We start from the raw sequence: 20,171 nt of genomic DNA, 5'->3' as shown, positions 1-20,171 counted from the left end.
GGGTTTGACTTGGTCAATTTTTACATTGGGGTTCAATAAAGGGAGACACTCTTAAATCATACAGTATGCAGAAAAGCTGCTGAAAGCCTTCAAGTCTGAATCTGTCTGTTCTGTGCAAGCAGTATAGACATTATTGGGTGGAAAAGGTCAACCTTTAGGTTGACCAGTGGCTATGCATCACCCCAGACTCCTAATGATTCTGGAGTCTACATTGCTCACTGAAAGAAGGGATCAATGTACAGAAGTCAACTTTCCCTCAAAACGCAACAATGTTCCTACCTGAGCACCAGATACGGAGGAGTATAGAGCAGTTCTACAAACCACCACTAGGTGGTTCTGAACCCTGATGTCTGAGGAAAAAACATCCAAACCACACAGGTTTCTAATTTTACATGTTTTATTGCCTGAACAACTAAACAAAACCATAAAATAAAATACAAATAAACAAATCAAATTAGAATAAAGTGGGTTTCTAGAATCATCAAATTATGAGATTGGTTAAACCACCTCAAATAAACCAACAATTCCTTACATGCTCTATGTAACTTAAGAAGACAGTAGTCTTTTTAGCTATCAGTCCCCAGAGTAACAGAACATTGTCAATTTCAGTGCCATTTTATATATTTATGTTCCAACAAAATATGTGATACAGGATGGGGGGTGTCAAATCACTCGCTGACTGAAGCTAATTTTGGGACTACAGCTCTGATGCCAATTAAGGCAGCCTGCCCAAATTACTGGTGGTTAGGAAATAGCTTGTCTCCTTATCCCCCAATATAAGGTTATAAGAAACATTCAAGATGACACAACTTGTTAAATTTGTCGTTTGTATTTTAAATGAAGGTGAAAATAACAAGTTTTCTCAAGATTAAACATATAACTCCTTTTGAAACTTGTATTAAGGCAAAGTTACAATAAAACATTAACATGGTATGTCATATATTTCTTATTCAGGATCAGGTTATTTTTCACAGTACCTGGCTAAAGATTCTGGCTTACTGGCTGGGGAGCCCTCCTCTGAGTTTGCTAAAAAGGGTGACCAAATTTATAAGTATCTATCCTCTTTTTGGTGCATCTCTTGTGTACGTACTGGATATGAAAGCTTTTCCATTGCAAGGACTGTACCACAATTCCATAAGAGGAAGAGTCACATTTTTCCAATACAAAGTCTAGCAGCTAACAATAAAAAGAAATTAATTTGTTGTTCTCTTTAAAATGCAGATCCTTTACTGGAGCATTAAGCAAGCCGGTCAGGGATCTCTGGGAAACCAGCCAGCATTTTGTCATACAATGAATCTCTTTAATAATTTCCTCCCAAAACCATCTAATTCCTGAGTGCAATCACCACATGTGCAAGTATCTTTCCCCTTTCCCTACAACCCCTCCATAGGAATACCTCTCTCATAACAAAAAATATGATGGCGCTTAACTGGAGTCAGTTGTCATCTATACAGTAGTTTATAAAAAAAATTCCTTATGGGCCACACAAATTGAGGATGTATATCCCTTTTCCTATATGGAGACACTCTTAGCCAGATCAATTTCTTTGTCCAAGTCTGTCTCCCATCTTTTCATCTGGATTGTTTTCCTAACATCTTTCTCAGTCAAATTTGTATATATCTTAGAAATTAAACCTTTTGTTCTAGCTTGTTCCTCTTCCAATGTGGCTAAAGGTCTAGAAAGAGCTGCCACATATCCAGATTCCACAATAAAATGTTTTACTTGTAAATACTGAAAATGTGGGATCTTTATATTATTACATACCTCTTGGTATGATTTAAAATCAGGACCCAGGAGCAATTGTCAATATTGACAGAAAGAAAAGGAGTACTTGTGGCACCTTAGAGACTAACAAATTTATTAGAGCATAAGCTTTCGTGAGCTTCATGCATCCGATGAGGTGAGCTGTAACTCACGAAAGCTTATGCTCAAATAAATTTGTTTGTCTCTAAGGTGCCACAAGTACTCCTTTTCTTTTTGCGGATACAGACTAACACGGCTGCTACTCTGAAACCTGTCAATGTTGAGTAATCCTGGCTCTTGCCCACAACAAATTGATATTTTCAGGGACAAATTTCTAATTATCATTTAAATTAGCTAAGGAAGAGGGCCTCGGCAACAGGAATTTAGAAAATTTGTCTAAAACTACTAAGGTGGTCTGGATGAATGGGTGATTGTATTTTTTATTTTTGGCAACAACCCCTAATGCATGATATATAGGCCTGTGTGATCTTTAGACAGCACCATTGTTAATGTAGGGCTGTTGGGTATTGGAGGAACTACTCTAGAGATACCTGTGGCACCCCATATTCACCACTGTCATATAATAATGATATATTTTGTACAAAGTATGCCTTGTGAGGTATCATTCTGAAAGTCTTGATCTGCTAGACATTAATATCTTGCTGGATTGTATGTGCTATCATTGTATGTGAAGTTATGAAGTCTGGCTTCGTATGTGCTACTGAACCATGTTGTGAGGTTGAGAACACCCATAAGCAGCCTTTCAGGTACAACGATAAAAAGGTCAAACAATGTTAATGGCTTATTGAGGAATGTAGCAGGGCTTCAGCCCTGAAAGGGTTAAAAGCCAGCCCTTGGAGAGAGCTGGGGCTCAGAGCCAATAAGAAAAGGCTGGGAGGCAGCCAATCAGGGCCAGGCTGGGCCTATAAAAGAGCTGCCGGGCCAGAAGGCAGGCAGTCTCTCTCTAGCTTTGGAAAGAGATGGACCTAGCTGCCTGGGAGAAAAGGGTACCTGAAACAGAGCAGCGCTGGGGGAGGGCTAAAGGAGCTGGGGAGCTCCAGCCTGGCAACTCCCCAGGCTGAGGCCTTGGTAAAGGCCTAAGGAGGTACTGGGACTGAAGAGGTGCAGCCCAGGGATAGGCAGAGGCAGCTGGTCCAACCCCCTCGTCAGTGATGAATGGCCATTACACACTGCAGTCTGCCCCAGAGAAAGGGGGCTAGATGATGACTGGCAGTAGCCACTGAGGCAAGGTGGGCATAGGGGGAGGGGATTCCCTTGGGAAGGGAGACCCAGCATGTGGGGGCACTGCCCCCAAGGTAAAGGGCACCGGAGTCCGGGAGGGACACGGGGGGGCCTGAGGCAAGTGAGACACTGGCCAGCAGGAGGCGCTCTGAGGCTGGAAAGAGCTAATTCCCAGACTGACCAGCAGGAGGCGCTGCAGCGGTGAGTGCTCTATCTGCTACAAGGAAATACACATAACCATAAGGATTACCCCAGGAACTGTGTACAATAGAAACCTTTCAGAGATAGAACTACACAATGGGAACTTTTTGACACAGGCAACAGCAAAAGAGCTTTCCAGCAAGTGGGAAGAAGATATAAAAGGGGGAAATGACATCATGACCGGACCTTACTTTCCCTACAACAACAACACCTGAAAGTACCGGAGGAAAAAGACTGAACTGGGTGGGAAGTGTTGGTCCCAGGCAGGAAAGAAAGAAGTCTGCCTGTGTATGTAAAAGCTAACCTGCTTGTACTATCTAACTGGGTGAGACACTGCTTGATTCAAATACTAACTAGTACATTAAGTTTAGATTATGGTTTTGTTTTATTTCTTATGGTAATCTACTTAGATCTGTTTGCTGTCATTTAAGAGCTATCTTTCTGCGGTTAATAAGTCTATTTTATATTGTACCTAAAACACTGTGTGTTGTTTGAAGTGCAAACGGGATAAATCTCAGCTCATGAACAAGAGTTGATGCTCTCCACTTTCCTTTGTAGAAGTGGCAGATTGGATAATAAATTCAGACTGGTTGGGTTTTGACCAGGGCAGGACAGTATAGCTCTGGGGTCTAGGATGGGGAGCTGGGAGTACTTTGGTTGTAGCTTCTTTATTGTGGGTTCATGAGTGGCTGGCCAGAGCATTTATGAACACAGCTGGGTGTGGCCCCAGCCTGTGGATGTTGGTGTGAGTGCAAGCTTGGAGGGCTTTGCAGCTTGTCACAATGTCACAGTGCAAGAGGGAACCCAGATTGGTGAGACAGAGGTCTCAGCTGTACCTCAGTTCCAGGTGGCACACCGGGGACGGGGACCCATCTCAGCACCATTCTCAGATTCTGTGGGTTCTATCCACACACACTCACACTCACTACCAGCCACCTGCTGGAGTTAAAAACGTTGCAAGAATGCTAAGGCAGAGGTGTCCCTCTGCTAATACAAATTGGAAAAGAAAAGAAAATCCAAAAGTTACTACATATACAGAATGGTGGTGGTTACTCTTGTGGTTTCATTCAGCCTGGTTGAAAAAGGTTAGCCTGTGGTCTTCTCAGTTCTGCTGTTTTATGTGGATGGACTTGTTGCTGGCTAGAGGTTTTTACTTGTGGAAGTTGACACTTAAGAGTCCAGCAATATGCACCTTCTACAGCTGGGAGTGTGGAGGAAGCATGGGTTTCTTTGTCAGGCATTATGACATCACCTGGCCAGTGTTCAGCAATCATCAGCAGCCATGGTCACCAGGGTCCAATTAGGTCATCTTTATGTAAATAAAGATTCTCCTCATTCCAGGAGTTTTGCACTTGGAAAGTCCACAGATTGAAAAATATATCCAGTCAAGAGGTCTATGGGTTTTTTGGAGACATTTGAGGTCAGTCTAGACATTTTCTCAATCATCCTAAAAAGTCCCCACTCAAAAATAATTTAAAAAATGCAAGACTAGCAGAAAGTTGGCATAGAAATCACAGCAATCACACGTTCATTCAGGCATGCAGAGAAAGACAGTTCCTGTTCTATAGACAGATGCTTATAAGTTCCCCTTTATACTTGGCAGCTCAGCTTTGGACACTTTGGACACACAAAATCTGGGTGAAATTTAGACTTTGACAGTAAGAGCAAAGAATCTTTTCCTCCAAAGATCACAATCTTGGGGTTCCGTTTTTATATGCAGGACTATCTGCCTCACATCTGTACTCTCAGAATAGTTGTTGAAGGGAATTAGTCTGCAGACAGGGAACCTTTTTTAAAAACACATTGATGTGCGTTCAAAATAACCAAAACATGAGTCACTATCATGTTCCATATAGAAAGTTTTAAATTTTGCTCCTTTTCTCAGCTAATCACGCTCTTTCTATTTTCTCTCCAGGGACCAGTAGGACCTTCTGGACCTAAGGGAGAACTTGGTATTCCTGGACGACCTGTACGTGTTAGGGTCTTTCAGATGTAATGAAAATAGCAGTTTACTTCTGTACAGACACTGAAACATTTCCCTTCATTTCAGGGCCGCCCAGGATTGAATGGACTGAAAGGTGTAAAAGGTGAACGGGGTGTAACATTATATGTAAGTTCTGCAGTGGTACTGAAATTTCTTGTAAACAAGAATATAATCCCGTGTTGAGGCTAATATATATGAATCTATTCTAGGAATAAAACCAGCTTGCAATACCTAGAAATGCTAACATGATCATTCTGTTTCTCCTGATAAACAATAATTCAGCCCTAATTTCTGTAATCCTAACTCCAGTTGAGTAGTACGTACTTGTGTGAATAGTTCTGTTGACTTCAGTGAGATACTCACGTAAGTGCTACTCATAGTAAGTAAGTGTGGCTCAGTTAGGCCCATCTTGGGCTTCATCTTTCAAACACTTCCTACCTGGTAGTGCTTGCTGCCACAAGTTGTCAGGGGGGACACTACACAGATAAATGTGTGCAGGATTGGGCCCTATAGGACTTTCATGCTAAATATTCTATGGTTTGTGACGGGGCAAGGCCAGATAGATATATTAGCTCCAGGCTAAACAAATCCCTGGTACCAGGATAAGTGAAATGGCAGCTGCTCCAGGTCGATTAAGACACCTGGGGCCAATTAAGAACTTTCCAGAAGGCAGGGAGAATGCTAGGTTGATTGGGACACCTGAAGCCAATCAGGGGCTGGCTGAAACTAGTTAAAAGCCTCCCAGTCAGTCAGGTGGGTGTGCATGTCAGGAGCTGTGGGAGGAAGTTGTGCTGTTGGAGAGGCTGAGTAGTACACACCATATCAGGCATAAGGAAGGAGGCCCTGAGGTAAGGGTGAAGTGGAGCTTGAGGAAGTGAGGGCTGCTGTGGGGGAAGTAGCCCAGGGAATTGTACATGTCATGTTTCTAAAAAGTCAGCTACCACAGATGATACTATTAGGGTCCCTGGGCTGGAGCCCGGAGTAGAGGGTGGGCCCGGGCTCCCCCCCGCCCCCTTTGCCCCCTGATTAATCACTGAGACTGGGAGACAACAGAGACTGTGCAAGGAAGGATAACTTCTCCTCACCTCCCTCGCTGGCTTATGATGAAAATGGCTCAGTAGAGAGAGAGAAGGGTTACGTGGAGGGTCACGGTGAGCCTTTGAGGCTAGCAAAATCCGCCAGGAAACGCGGGACCCACGGAGGCAAGGACACAGGTTGTTGTCACAGGTTGTTGAATTCAAAAATGCTTTTGAGCTTGGTAAACAAAAGTCCTGATTCTGCAACCCTGATTGACACTGGGTAGCACTCATGCAAGTAGTCCATCAGCAAGTGCTACTCAGCTTAAGTAAAAGTTCCAGAATAGCATTTTCCATTTCCATAGAACATCTGGCATAGTAATTCATATCAGAGTTCTTGTACCATCTTAGGATGTGTCTTTGCTAGAAAAATTGATATTGGTACATGTATTACTTTAGGACCAACAACAGTGCAGCTGCTTCAGTACTATGCTATTAGGGAAGACAAGGTGCAGGTATTCCACCCTGCCCACTCTGAGCTTTGTGTACACCACCAGCTACACTGTTGCTTTACTAGAGAAATCAGTACCAATATTGTATAAAAGACCTTATGATTACGTTCACATCAGAAATAGTATCCCGGTTCATACACTGCTGGTGGAATCTTTTATATTTCAATTGACTGTACTGTAAATGAGTTGTATTGTATTTATGAAGTGCCCTTTTGGAGTGACTTGTTTTTAAAAAATATTCCACACCAAGTTGAAAGCACAAGTGTGAATCCTTCACAGTAGATATGAGTATAGATGATGTTAATGTCTTAGCTTGTCAAAAAGAAGACAGAGAAGTGACTTGATTAGTGTACCGTCCTGGGGAGAAAATACCAGATACCAAAGAGCTTTTTCATCAAGCAAAGAAAGGCAAAACAAGAACCAGTTGCTGGAAGCTGAAGCCAGACAAATTCAAATTAGAAATTAGGCACAAATCTCTTACAGTGAGAGTGATTGATTAACTACCAAAGGGAAGTGGTGGATTCTCCATCTCTTGAAATCTTTGTCAAGACTGGATGCCTTTCTGGAAAACATCCTTTAGCTAAACATAAGTTAATGGGCTCAATACAGGGGTTACTGGGTGAAATTCTATAGCCAGTGATATATAGGACATCAGACTACATGACCTAATAGTCCCTTCTGGCTTTAAATTCTATGAATTTGTTCCATTTCTGTCAGATGAGAGGATCTCATTACCAGGTGCAACTGTTCTAAATAATTTGATTTCTCATGTGTTAGCCAACATAATCAAAGTGTTGTTCATTTGGATGGAAAGAGAAGTCAGCTATAGCAGCAGACAGCTATCCGTCAGGGACCAGCCCCAGTGTGTGGACACAGGGCCTCCACATGGATATAGCATTCAATGTTATAGGTTGGGCTAGATTCCACATTCAGTTATGGTGGTGTAAGTCCAGAATAAATCCATTGATGTCAGTGCAGTAACCCATTGTTCCCACTGTGCAGTTCCTGAGTGTGTAGTGTGCTGATTGTAGTCAATGATCTTAGTTTATTATTCATTTATTGTGTAATGTTATGATTGATTAATATGTGATATTACATATATTCATTTTATGTTAATTAGAATGAATTTGTAGGATTATAAAAGTCTAAAATAGATCAGTATTTAAAGGAACCAAGTATTAGACATAAGTAAGACAAACTAAAACCTGTAGGTTGAGGCCTGCAAGACTTTAGCTTATCTATTTTAGACCTTGGAAACAAGTAATAACTCAAGCCAATGACCAAAAAATAACCCAATGCCCTAAAATTATGGAAAAAGTGATACCAAGTGGTAATGTTGTGCAAAATTACCCAAAAGATTAATATTAGATCATAAAAATACCGTAAAGGCGCATCTGTCTCTGACATGTGTCTTAAACCATTAGACCCAGATTGTGCGTCAATGCTAATAAAAACAAAGGGAACTTACACAGCCTATAGAAAATTGGGGTCTCTTAAGTTTCCAGGGAACACAGACCAATAAAAGAAAAGAGGGTTGACACTTTTATGAACACACACAGAATGTAGGCATAAACAGAATCGCATTATAAAAAGGGGATGCCCAAAATGGGAAAATTGACTCCCTATGGGAGACTCCAGCAGGAACTATCCCTCTACTAATGATCAAGCATGAGAGACCCATCAAACCCTAACACTATTGTTAAAAATGTAAGTATAACTATATTTGTAACTTGTGCATATGTCTGTATAGAATTTCTATATTCGTGGGTAATCATAACTTACTTATAAACTAAACTTTGTACTGATAAATGTGTGTGTGGTCACTACCCTTGGTCTTTGTGTTCCTAAAAACTCTAACTCTAAAGCAAGTAGCAAAGGTAACTTTCACTCTAAGTGTAAAACTGTAGCTGCCAGAGCCAAACCCATGGTAGCGTAATACCACATTACAAAATTCACTTTAAATAACATAAAAGGGTACATGACTGAATGATTCAGAATCTCTCTCCTTAGGGCTAGGATTTATGTTACAGATGTTCTGCATTTAAATGTCCAATTGTCTGATTGGCATTTGAACAGTGTAATTGTATATGTCTCAGCAGTTTGGATAATCCAAAAAGAGAGTTTTCTGGGGAACAAATAGAGCTCTTTTTATATAACTCTGTGTTTTGTTTGTTCTGAAAGCAAAAGCCTCTGGCAATTCTCCTGTCTATGAAATATTGTGGGTCAAATCTTAGAATCCACATTTTCTTTTTACACGTAAAAATTTGTACATGCAAGAAAATGCTCAACCTCCCTTCAGGCCAGTTAGCACAAGGCTCCATGTTCAAATTAGCTCATGCCCTTTTTCTGTCAGCTGGCACTGCAGTCTGAAAGGTTCTAACTAATGTCTTTTCCCCCTTGTTTTGCCTTCCCAGGGTCCCCCTGGCTTGCCTGGGCCCCCGGGGCCTCCTGGACCTCCAGGGGCTATAATTCACATCAAAGGAGTAAGTACCTAGAGGGATTATTTGTTGGTCTGTGGGACCCTGCTGCCATTGCAGTAATGCACAGCTCTTGAAATCGGATGTAAGGTGAAACCTTTAAATTGTTTCAGATCGCACAGGTTTGCAGGCAGATTTCCAGCTTGTGTATATAGGGCAGAACCTCCTAAATACAGATGTTGAAAGCACTCTATTTAAGGGGTTTGCCCCTTCCACACGGGCCAGCACCTGCTGGCAGAACTATACCACCCAAGAGTGTTCTTAACATATGACCCAGGAAATCCATTCAGATGAGTAGATTTTTGTGTTGAGGACAGGTCCTTTGCCTGTCATCTTCTATTAAATCTGAATATTTAGTTGCTGTATTATTATCATCATTTACTGAATTCATTTTCCTCCACATTTTGATTAGACAGTTTTCCCAATTTCTCCCAGACCTCACTGCAAAATGCCAGTAAGTTATATACAGACCCTGCTTTTACCAAATTACATTGATATATGTAAGTGCATGGCCATGAGAACAAGTGACACAAACATAACTCTGTGCACGTTTTAGCTCTCTTCAGTCTATACTTCTGCTTTGCCATCTGCCTTGGTAATGTCATATGTCCAATGTACACCATGAAGTAGGACCAAGCTTTTAAGATAACAGAGTATTTTATATGCTCAACAATGAATGCCTTGTAGAATGTGTGAGAGGTATAAACAACTTTCTAAACGTTTGGCTTAAAGCTTTGTAACATTGTTCTTTTGTTTTTTGAACAAAGATTAGAGCCAAAGGGAGTTTTAAAAAAAAAAGAATTGTCCTTGGAAAGATGTGTTTTTTTTAAAGGGGGCGGGTGGTACTTTTATTTCTTGTACAATACATCTCAGTCCCCAATCAGAATAAAATTGTCTAGTCCTTTTGAATGCCAGGACATGCAGAGCATACATCAAACAAACAAAATCTCTTTTGCCCTACTTAGGCTTACATTCCAATTGTTCCATTCATATGCTGTGACTTCTTGCTCAAGTCACCCAGAACTGTGAGCCAGAGTGTTACTTGTTCTGTCTCAGCAAGAGTGAGCTTTGCTGTTGCCGAGCTGTGTGCCAGCTCCTGGACGCGCCAGCTTGTCTGCTTTGCCAGCAAAATTTTCAGGACTCTGCCAGTCTAAGCCTTCCCTTGCAGGTAATAGTGAAGACCAGTTCCCAAGAGACGTCTCCTTGCAGTGTCCAGTCCCTCTCACTGGACAGTCCCAGAAGTTAAGTTTGCTGTATGCAAAGTGACAGAGCCCCCATCAGCTGGTTAGGTTACCTGAAGACTCACACTTCACTTTCATACACAGCACTGAGATAGTTTTGTAATAAAACAAGAGTAAGTTTATTAACAAAGAACACAGGTTTGAGTGATTTCAGGTAAGAGAGAGAGAGACATGAAAGATTACGTACAAAACAAACCACACTTCCTAGTGACTAAAACTAACTTCAAGTTACACTCTTTGTCTAAGCAGGTTTCTCACCTATAATCTGTTCCCAGAGACTTCAGTCCACTTGGTTGTAGGATCCATCTTTCTCGATTTTCAAGAGCTCTGCCCTCAGATGATGGATGCCAAAATGACTTTCTATTTCTGCTTTTATTTCCCAAAGTCCATTGTCTCTCTTTCAAGGGCCAGGAAGTCGTCTTTGGGGTACAGCCTCCATCCCCCATTGTGATTTTTTCCATTGTGTGGTCATCTCCCCGTCTTGCTAGTTTGGTGGCTCTGTTTACCTTATATCTAAATACAGTACCATTGTTTCTGTCCTCACCTTGCTCAATTTACATTGGAGAGACAGTCAAGTAGGTGAAACAACATTCCTTTGTCTAGAACAGGCTAGGCTTATTCACTGCTTGCCAAACACATTTGAAGAAGATATTTCTATCACACATCTATAATTCTTTACACTCCGCCTGTACTTACACCATGAAGTAATATTAACGACCAGCGTGTTACCAGTTTGCATATGACACCTTTAGGTGACATAGTAGCAGGTCGAGCACTCACCGCCACAGCGCCTTCTGCTGATCGTCCAGGAATTAGCTCAGTTCCAGCCTCGGAGCGCCCCCTTCTGGCCGGTGTCTCTCCTGCCTCAGGCCCCGTGTCCCTCCCGGACCCCAGTGTCCTCTTATCTTGGGGTTCTGCCCCACAGCAGTCCCACGCTCTGGGTCTCCCCTCCCGGGGGACCCCCCCCAACCCTCTATGCCCACCTTGCCTCAGTGGCTACTGCCAGTTGTCATCTAGCCCCCTTTCTCTGAGGCAGACTTCAGTCTGTCATCGCCACTCATCACTGGCAAGGGGGTTGGACCAGCTGCCCCTGCCTATCCCCGGGCTTCCCCTCTGCAGCCCCAGTACCTACTTAAGCCTTTAACAAGGCTTCAGCCTGGGGAGTTGCCAGGCTGAAGCTCCCCAACTCCTCTTGCCCTTTCCCAGCACTGTTCTGCCCCAGGTACCCTTTGCTCCGAGGCAGCTAGGTCCTTCCTATTCCATGGCTGGAGTGAGACTGACCCAGCTCCTCCCTTAGTCTTTCTTATACTAGCCCAGCCGGGCCCTGATTGGCTGCCTCAAGTTTGCTCATGGTTTGCTCCCCAGGGCAGCCCTTTCCTAGGGCTGTTTTTAAGCCCCTCCAATTGGGAGCGGGGTGACCACTCCGCTACAGACACCTTTCAGAATCAGATTGACAACAGTGAGTTGGGGCTATTAGTGTATCAGGCCTTATGTGAGTTACACTATGGTGTGCCCTCTGCCAGCCGGCACTGAGGGGTTCCCTGGGTCACACATACCGACTGTTATTGCCTTATAAAACTCAAGGAGTGACATCCTGGACCCACTGAAGTCAATTGCAAAACTTCCATCGACTTCAATGAGGCTGGGATTTCACGCAGGATGTCTGGGGAGCTGATGTGGCACTAAGGTTTAGAGGACCTCAGAGGGCTTTTAATTTAGTAAATCACAGAAATTACTTCTCTCAATAAACTGTGAACAGGCCTGAGTCACGCTAGAGTTTTCCTAAGGGCCATATTGTGGCATACAGTCAGTGGGCAGAGTAGGTGAGCAATGTGGGACTTGGGAAAGGATTGTGCCTCAAGGTATTTCTACACTGCAGTTAAACACCAGTGGCTGACTCGTATCAGCTGACTCTGCTCACAGGGCTTGGGCTATTTAATTGAGGTGTAGACATTCGCACTGGGGCTCTGGGACCCTCCCCCATCCTGGAGTTCCAGAGCCTGGGCTCCAGCCTGAGCCCAAACACCTACACTGCAATTAAACAGACCCATAGTCCAAGCCCCACAAGCCCGAGTCAGCTGACATGGGCCCGAGTCCGTTGATACAGGTGTTTAACTGCAGAATAGACATATTGTTAGAGAGCCATTATGCTTTCCCCCATCAGCCTGATGTGCAGGAGAGCCGCATCATTCGTCTGCTACTGTACATCATATTATAACTCAACACTATACAGTGGGTCCAGTTCTCATTTCACTTACCCCGGTTTACTTACGTTGATTTTGGAGGAGAGACTGCGGATCTATACTGGTATAAATACAATGAGAATCAGTATCAATAAGAATAAAATAAGAAAATAATCTCTCTCCTGCCTTTAAAGAAAAATATATTTACTGGTTTTATAAATCTTTCCATATTAGCTTTACTTATGAACTCAGACACAGAATAATGACCACAAGATGTTTTTATGTTTCTATGAGACTTTAACTACTTGTTTTAGGAATTTTATTCTTATCTCCTTTCAATCCATCTATAAATTCTCCATTTTATGAATAACTTTATTATAAGAAATTATTGTCACTAGATCTGCTAGGAATTGCTCTATGGATTTGCCAACTTTCTCACCAATGCCTTGCAATTATTTTCTGTGCAACCATTAAAATGACAGAAACCCACTTAGAGCAAGAATAGTTCATTCACACAGAGGTTAAAAATCAGTGAACAGTAACAAGAGCTCTGAAAATATTTTAATTGCACTAATGACTGCCCAGATAAAAGAAATGTGTGGTTCTAAGTGCCTCTCCGTGCATCTTAATATTCAGGATAGCTTTGCCCTACATTTGTGAATGACATAAAACTGTCCCAATTTGTACATACAAATACTCCGCTCTACACATCTGTATAAGTGAGTATTCATAAGGAACTATGGATTGAATCCTGCAAGCATTCCTCATGCAAACAGACCCACTGAAATTCACTCCTAACAGTGAGTGTTGCAGGACTGGATCTTTTCATGCAGTAGCTGCACGGTGGAATGTTTAATATGTGAATAGGGTGCAATTCATATTAATAGTTATAATTAGCATTATGTAATGTTTTATCCATTGACAGCATTGTACCAACATTAATTAATCCTCTCAATATCTTTAGGAGGTAGGTTATTTCGTCCCTGTTTTACAGTCAGGCAATAAGTTTGTGACATACTCAAGACCACAGCAGGAATTAGGGTCAGAGCCAGGAATAAAATTAGGGAGTTCCTGGCTCCCCGTCTCATGCTTGGATCACACTTTCCTTTCTCTTGAGTGCTTGTTATGCACGTGGAAGCTGCAGATAAACATCCATTGATTTGTGTTAATAGTTGATGAAAAGCACTGCAGCCACAATCTGTTATCTTAAAAATCAAATTCTGCTCTCAATTGCACTGATGTAAATCCAGAGTAATTCTAGGGACTTGAATTGAGTTACCCTGGATTTATACTAGCATAATTGAAAGCAGAATTTGGTTGATGTTGCAAAAATGCATGTTTTACATCCCTGTGAAAGCATGCTGCATGCTGAAGAACGCACAATACTGAGTAAGTCTTAACTGGCTAATATTTGGACATTGGCAAGTTGACTAATACAGCTTAAGCTATTAATTATATGTACTGTGGTAACACACAAAAGCTCTAGCCAAAATCAGAGCCCTTTTATGCTAAGTGCTGTATAAATATAAGTTAATTTGTATAGATGATAATCTGAATATATTTCTTTATGTGTAGGTTGGCACTGCTCATCCTGGAAACCAAGATGCTAACATTCATGGTAAACTATTGGGTTTTTTTACTTCTTGTAGACTTGTATTGGATCAAATATGACCCTAGTTGGCTGAGACTTTTGGTCACTACATCTCTTGGCTATTAGGCGACCTACACTATAAGAAATGATTTGGTGGTTTCAATCATGTTCTTATTAAACTACTGTCCACATCCCAAAACCCACCAAAACTGTTGGTACAAATTAGCACTGTGTTGGCAGTGTTCAGCATAGAGACCAAGGAGTGAATGAGCCATGGGACTGAACTATCCTTTCTCTCAGAGCTGGTATCTCTTGGCCAGGTATAAGACACATAGATGTGGCAATGTGGGGTGAGGCTGCAGTCCCATTGTTATGTGTTCTCTGTCATAGTCGGCTATAGAACTGTATGGAATATGCAGTCACACAATCAGTGCTCCTGTGCTCTGGGAACACATCTCAACAGCAAACTCGAAGGGTAGCTTGAAATTACTCCTATGGGAAGAAAACTGGATCGGTTGATTCCCAATTCAGCCAGTCCAGAAGAGCCCCAACTCCTGCGTGATGAGTGCTGGTCCCACTGCTCTCACAGGTGACTGTGTGTGTATTCTGAACGGCACAGAACATTCCCTTGGGTCAGCCAGTCAGAGTGGGAAGCTCCTGCCTATGATCAGAGCTCCAGTCCCATTGCTTGGTCGTCAACGGTGCAATCCATGAAGGTACTTAGGTACCTAAGTCCGGTTTTTAGGCACCACTCTGAGCCATAGAACTCCCGCTCAGCTGCCACCAGATCCCGTAGGTGCCTGAACTCACTCGACATCTAAGTTTTTTGCCTCTGGGCATACCCACTGCTGTCTCACTCTAGGCACCTATCTCCCACCTAAGCCTGGGAGTGATCCACATACTGGACGAAGAGAGGTGTTGGGTCTCCTAAGTCACATGTGGGACCCAACCTGGTAGGCAACCTCTGATCATGTCTGCCGGATCAGGCCCCTCAAGTGAGTTCCTCCTCCTCCTCCCCCACAGCTGGGTGTGGGAGGAGAGGGGGAAAGGACCTTTCTTTATAACCCTTGGCCCAGGGGTCAGAGTACTTATCCAGGATGTGGGAGACCCCCAGTTCAAGTCCCACCCTCTTTCTGAGGGTGAGAAGGGATTTGAACAGAGACCTGCCACCTCTCAGGTATGTGCCCTCACCACTGGGCTCTAGTTATTCTAATGCTATCTCTGGGCCAATTAATATTTAATTATTTAATTAAAGTGGAACAACTTCAATAGGAGAGATTGAAGGAACCCCATATCAGAATAGTTCATAGCCTTGTGGTTAGAGAACTCACAGGCAGAGGGGGCACTTGAACCAAGGTGTATCTATCTCCATGAGAGGGAGGGACTCAGCACATATCCCTCTGGTCAGCATCTCCCACTGGCTAGCTGAAGCAGCTCCCCACCTAGCCTGCTGGATTTGTGGATCGCTGTTTGAAGTGTCTCTCTCTCCCCATTCAGTATATTGGGAACACAGACACCTAGCTCGGGCTACTTCTACACTACTGCCTATGTCGGCAAAACTTATGTCGCTCAGGGGTGTGAATATTCCACCTCCCTAAACGCCATAAGTTACACCGACATAAGTGGTAGTGTGCCCAGCACTGTGTCAGTGGGAGAACTTCTCCAGCTGACATAGCTTATGCTGCTCTCTCTCCTGTCGGCAGAGACAGTCTTCACCAGATGCGCTGCAGCAGCACAGCTGTATCGGAGCAGCTGCAGCAATGTATGTGTAGACATGGCCTCAAGCTTTGTGGATTGCAGTGTTTTTCCTGTGACTTTTCTAAGCACCTAAAAGTTAGGTGTGGCAACACCTAAGTCCCTTTGTGGATCTGGGCCAAAGTAAATATCATAGACAGGATCAACCCCTCCTTAGAGCAGGAATCATTGCAAATTACCCCTGAAGAGATTTTTGAAAAGGAGAGATCAAACCACCAAAACCTCTTTCACTTGCAAGGGAAAGAGTGTTTGAACCTTTCTGAGGAGACAGAAGAAATTCTCCCCTTCCCTTTACTCTGTAGGAGGATGAGGTGAGAGCTATTGAAGAGAAGATAATTTTCCAAGGCGCAGAGAGAGAGAAAAGTGACAGAGGGTACGTCTACACTGCAAACAGAAGTGTGACTGCAGCAGGTGTAGCCATACCTTAGCTAACTTTGATCTAGCTAGCTTGAATAACAATAGCCGTGAATCCACAGCAGCATGGGCCAGGTCATACAATCTCATGTGGGACCCTAGGTAGGTACTTGAGCAGCTAACATGTTGCTGCCACAGCTTCACGGTTATTATTATTTGAGCTAACTAAATCAAAGCTAGCTTGGCTGTGTCTATACAATGTAGACATCCTCAGGGAGAGAAACAATGGTGAAGGGAGACAGATTGACAGGGAGGGAATGGGACATATCTCACCCTCCGGCAGAAATGCCCTTGGGAGGGCGACATTAGGCCAGGAAGCTCTGCAAGCATCACAGGTAGGGGATTCCTTTAATTGCTTCCCCTTAGTGGAGAGGGATTTCAGGGATAATGGAGGAGGAAGGAATGCCAAACCTGTAGAGTCCAGCAATGAACAGGAAACCATGCAACAGTCTTTAGTCTCTGGGCCTACGCCCCTTCCAGCCACATTGCTGGCCCTACTCCCTCTTGGCAGCAGAGTGGGGCCTTGTACTTGGAGAACTGTTAAACATTCCACTGAGTCAGTTCCCATCCCTTCCATCTCGGCTCCCAAAAAGAGCCTCAACTCTTGTCCCCCATGGCATTTTATATTGCTAATCTGATCTTTAGATCTTGCACACCATATGTGTAACTAAAAATAGCCATTAATTGTGCCCAATTGTGGCCAATAGTCCATTAATTGTGTCCAATAGACATTAAAATTGGTCCAAATCATAATATAAACCCCCAAAGGCTGAGAGCCACACTCCCCGCAGACTGTCTCAAGGGGATGAATATTCCCATAAAGGGAAGGCATTGGGATACATTTTCCTCACCAGCCCCTGCAGTGATTCCTCAATCCCCATTAAACACTACTCTGGGTGTGCATGGGAAGAGGGCATTGGTGCAGCCATGCAGGCAGGGCCCAAGCGACACAGAGATGGTTTCTGCACCAGCCTTAGATACAGATGCAATGTGTGTAAATTATAAAAGAGGCCATGGGATCTGTGTTAATATGAATCCAATGGCACTAATACACTACACAACTGGAGTGTAGGGTTTCAACGGCCACTCCAGCTCATAAACTGGAACTGTGAAGAGTGGCCATGGAGAGGACTGCAGTGTATCCCCATGCCTTATCCCTGGATTTCAGGAGTGAACTTCACTGCCATACCTCCTGCCTGTCACTCAGCATAGGAACTCTGCACTTTGCACCTGTTTAGCCATTTACACCTGGCAAAGTAGCTGTAAAATGCAACCACATGAGAATGGAGTTATTTGACACCCACTTTGCTCAGGTGTAAATGACTATACTAGGGGCACTGTGGTGGGGAATCAAGCTTGAAAAGTCCAGTTATGTGGGAGTGAATGTCACCCACAGGTATCAGATCTATTGAGTAAGAAGAGTGCCATGTTTACCTAGTCACCTGACAGAGCAGAACTGCACTTGAAACTGGAGGTGGGGAGCAAATACATGGAAAAGAGGATGTAAATTCAAAATTGATTTGGGTGCACGTCTTCCCCCTCCCCCACACACTCCCCTGCCCCACCTGGTAAGGAAATCTTGCTAAATCTTTATATTCTCTGAAAGAATATTGTTGTTGTTGTTGTTTTCCATTAGTCACACTCACTTATCATGGGCAATAAATTATACATAGTTTTGTTGGCCTCAACAGAAGTCATAATTTATTGCTCTGTGATAAGAAATTCAAGTGCCAGAGTGATTAAGCCTGCTGGAAATACACCTCTGCCCTTTGATAGTGCTTTCTCTACAGTACTCTTAGGATGGAATCCTAGAATATCAGGGTTGGAAGGACCTCAGGAGGTCATCTAGTCCAACTGCCTGCTCAAAGCAGGACCAATCCTACATCAAGACTACATCAAGAAGGTATCTCAGCTTGGGCGCTTTCTGGCTCGGGTTTACTTCAGGCAGGCCCGGGTCACTCAAGCGGGGGAGAGATCTGAAGACAGAGACAGCCTTGCAGAGGAGTTATTTCAGGTTCTTGAGGCAAAGAGGAAATGGCAGTCCTTTTGAAATGTCATGGGAAGGGAGAAGGCATCAGTGGCTATTAAACATTTATGGGGAAAGCTGGAGAAGCTCGTAACAAGGGGAAAGAGCCTCTAAGTTTGAATAAACAGCCTTGTGTTTAGAATCCTTTCCCAGAACTTTTGTGGTTTGTCCATCACTAACACAGTATCTGTTGCACCATATTTGAAAATTATACTTTGCAATAACTCTCATTTGCTAAGAATGCATTTCATTTTTTGGCAATATTTTTATGGCAGGTATAAAAGGCGAGCCAGGCTCCTGGGGACTGCATGGCCCACCAGGCTTAAAAGGTGAAAAAGGAGAGAGAGGCTCACCTGGACTACCAGGTATTATGAATATGATTGTAGAGCACTATATGTGCTTTTCAAGTGGGTTTATTTTAAGAAATACAAAATATCTAATACATTTTAAGTCGTATTTATTTCCTGTACCAAACCAGGTGTTTAAATTAATCACAGTTTATTAAGGCCCTGATTCTGCAGAGTACTTAAGTACATTGCTAACTTTAATCACTGGCATAGTCGCACAGCTGTTTGAAGTTAGGCATGTACTTAGATTCCTTGCTGAATTTGGGTATAAATCAATAAACCCTATAATATTATGGGAAACATCATCTGATTTGTGATTTTTTTTTCCTTCAAATAAATGTTTAGAACTATCTGGCTTGTCACAATGTGTTACACTGTTCTGAAGGACACCAAGTCCTTTTAGTCGCCTGGCATTGTCAGCCAATTCTGATGAAGTCTAGTGCCACATAATAATTGACATCTGTGTTCAGTACAAATGTTTATTTGTCTTGATTATCGAAACTATTGACACTGATAGCAGTTAATGGGGCCTGGAAACATCCTAACAGGAGTTGCCCACTGAGGATTTAGTTTTTATGGGAGAATTTGATATACATAGCTAATACATATAAATTAGGTGAGTTAGACTGTTGTAAGCCTCTTGGGGCAGGGACTGTCATTTTGTTCTATGTGCCACATACTGTACAAACAATGTGGTCTTCGTCTAGGGCTCATATGTGAACCTTTTCAGCCAACGTTGCTGTTGTATTTCATAAATTCTTCCTGTTTGTGCAAGTTTTAATTACTAGCTAGTTAGAAAAAAGTCAAAAAATGGCAAAGTTATATTGATGGACATTAGAAATAGTGAAACATAAAAGGAGCACTATAACAATTAATACATATTTTCATGTGTGGTACTTACAATATTTCAGGCCTTCAATCCAGAGCTTTAGTTTTGTGACTTAAAATAAGTTTACAGTTATCTTCCAGAGTGCAGCTCTTCATACTAAACTTCTATTTTGACTTTTTGCCCTTCACACTAATCTTTCTGCTGATCTGTATCAGATGCTTCTAAAAAGTATTTTTGGAGGGGCTCCCCAAACATCAGCCAGGTTTAAAATGCAGGAATTGGGTACTTCAAAGGAAAACTAAGAAAAAATCCTGTTTTATGAGCTACCATGCTCACACTACTTCTCATACCCACATTTTATTAAATTCATTATTGTTTTGCAAGTGCCGATGACTGACAATCATGATGATATCATGTTCCACACACTTGTGATGTGTTTTTGGACTCTCAATGGAGATAAAGGGGGGTTTACTTCATTATGGTCAGGATATCACTTCCTCTAGTCTGAAGACAGAGTTCATCTTTTTTCTCTAAAGAACAGAAGTCTATTTACTTAGTCTGCATAGAGAATCTGATTGACCCTGTTGGGTTTCAGATTTTGCTAAAGGAA

At 42.7% G+C, this 20,171-nt stretch overlaps 1 protein-coding gene across 5 annotated transcripts in view; it reads left to right on the top strand.

Annotated features, from left to right (window-relative positions):
• Window positions 1-20,171, top strand: part of COL15A1 (collagen type XV alpha 1 chain) — a 270,398-nt gene that overhangs the window by 224,379 nt on the left and 25,848 nt on the right. For 4 of the 5 annotated variants that reach the window (XM_074945147.1, XM_074945146.1, XM_074945144.1 and 1 more), the window contains 6 exons: window positions 5,102-5,155; window positions 5,237-5,296; window positions 9,113-9,181; window positions 9,588-9,629; window positions 14,175-14,217; window positions 18,661-18,750. In XM_074945147.1, the coding sequence (XP_074801248.1) occupies window positions 5,102-5,155; window positions 5,237-5,296; window positions 9,113-9,181; window positions 9,588-9,629; window positions 14,175-14,217; window positions 18,661-18,750 (358 nt within the window). The remainder of the gene's footprint in view (window positions 1-5,101; window positions 5,156-5,236; window positions 5,297-9,112; window positions 9,182-9,587; window positions 9,630-14,174; window positions 14,218-18,660; window positions 18,751-20,171) is intronic. The other variant, XM_074945145.1, reaches the window with a different exon arrangement.

Source organism: Natator depressus, chromosome 2, assembly GCF_965152275.1.
Source record: "Natator depressus isolate rNatDep1 chromosome 2, rNatDep2.hap1, whole genome shotgun sequence".
Taxonomy (NCBI): domain Eukaryota; kingdom Metazoa; phylum Chordata; order Testudines; family Cheloniidae; genus Natator; species Natator depressus.
Note: the sequence above shows the minus strand (reverse complement) of the source record. Positions and strands in the feature narration are given on the sequence as shown.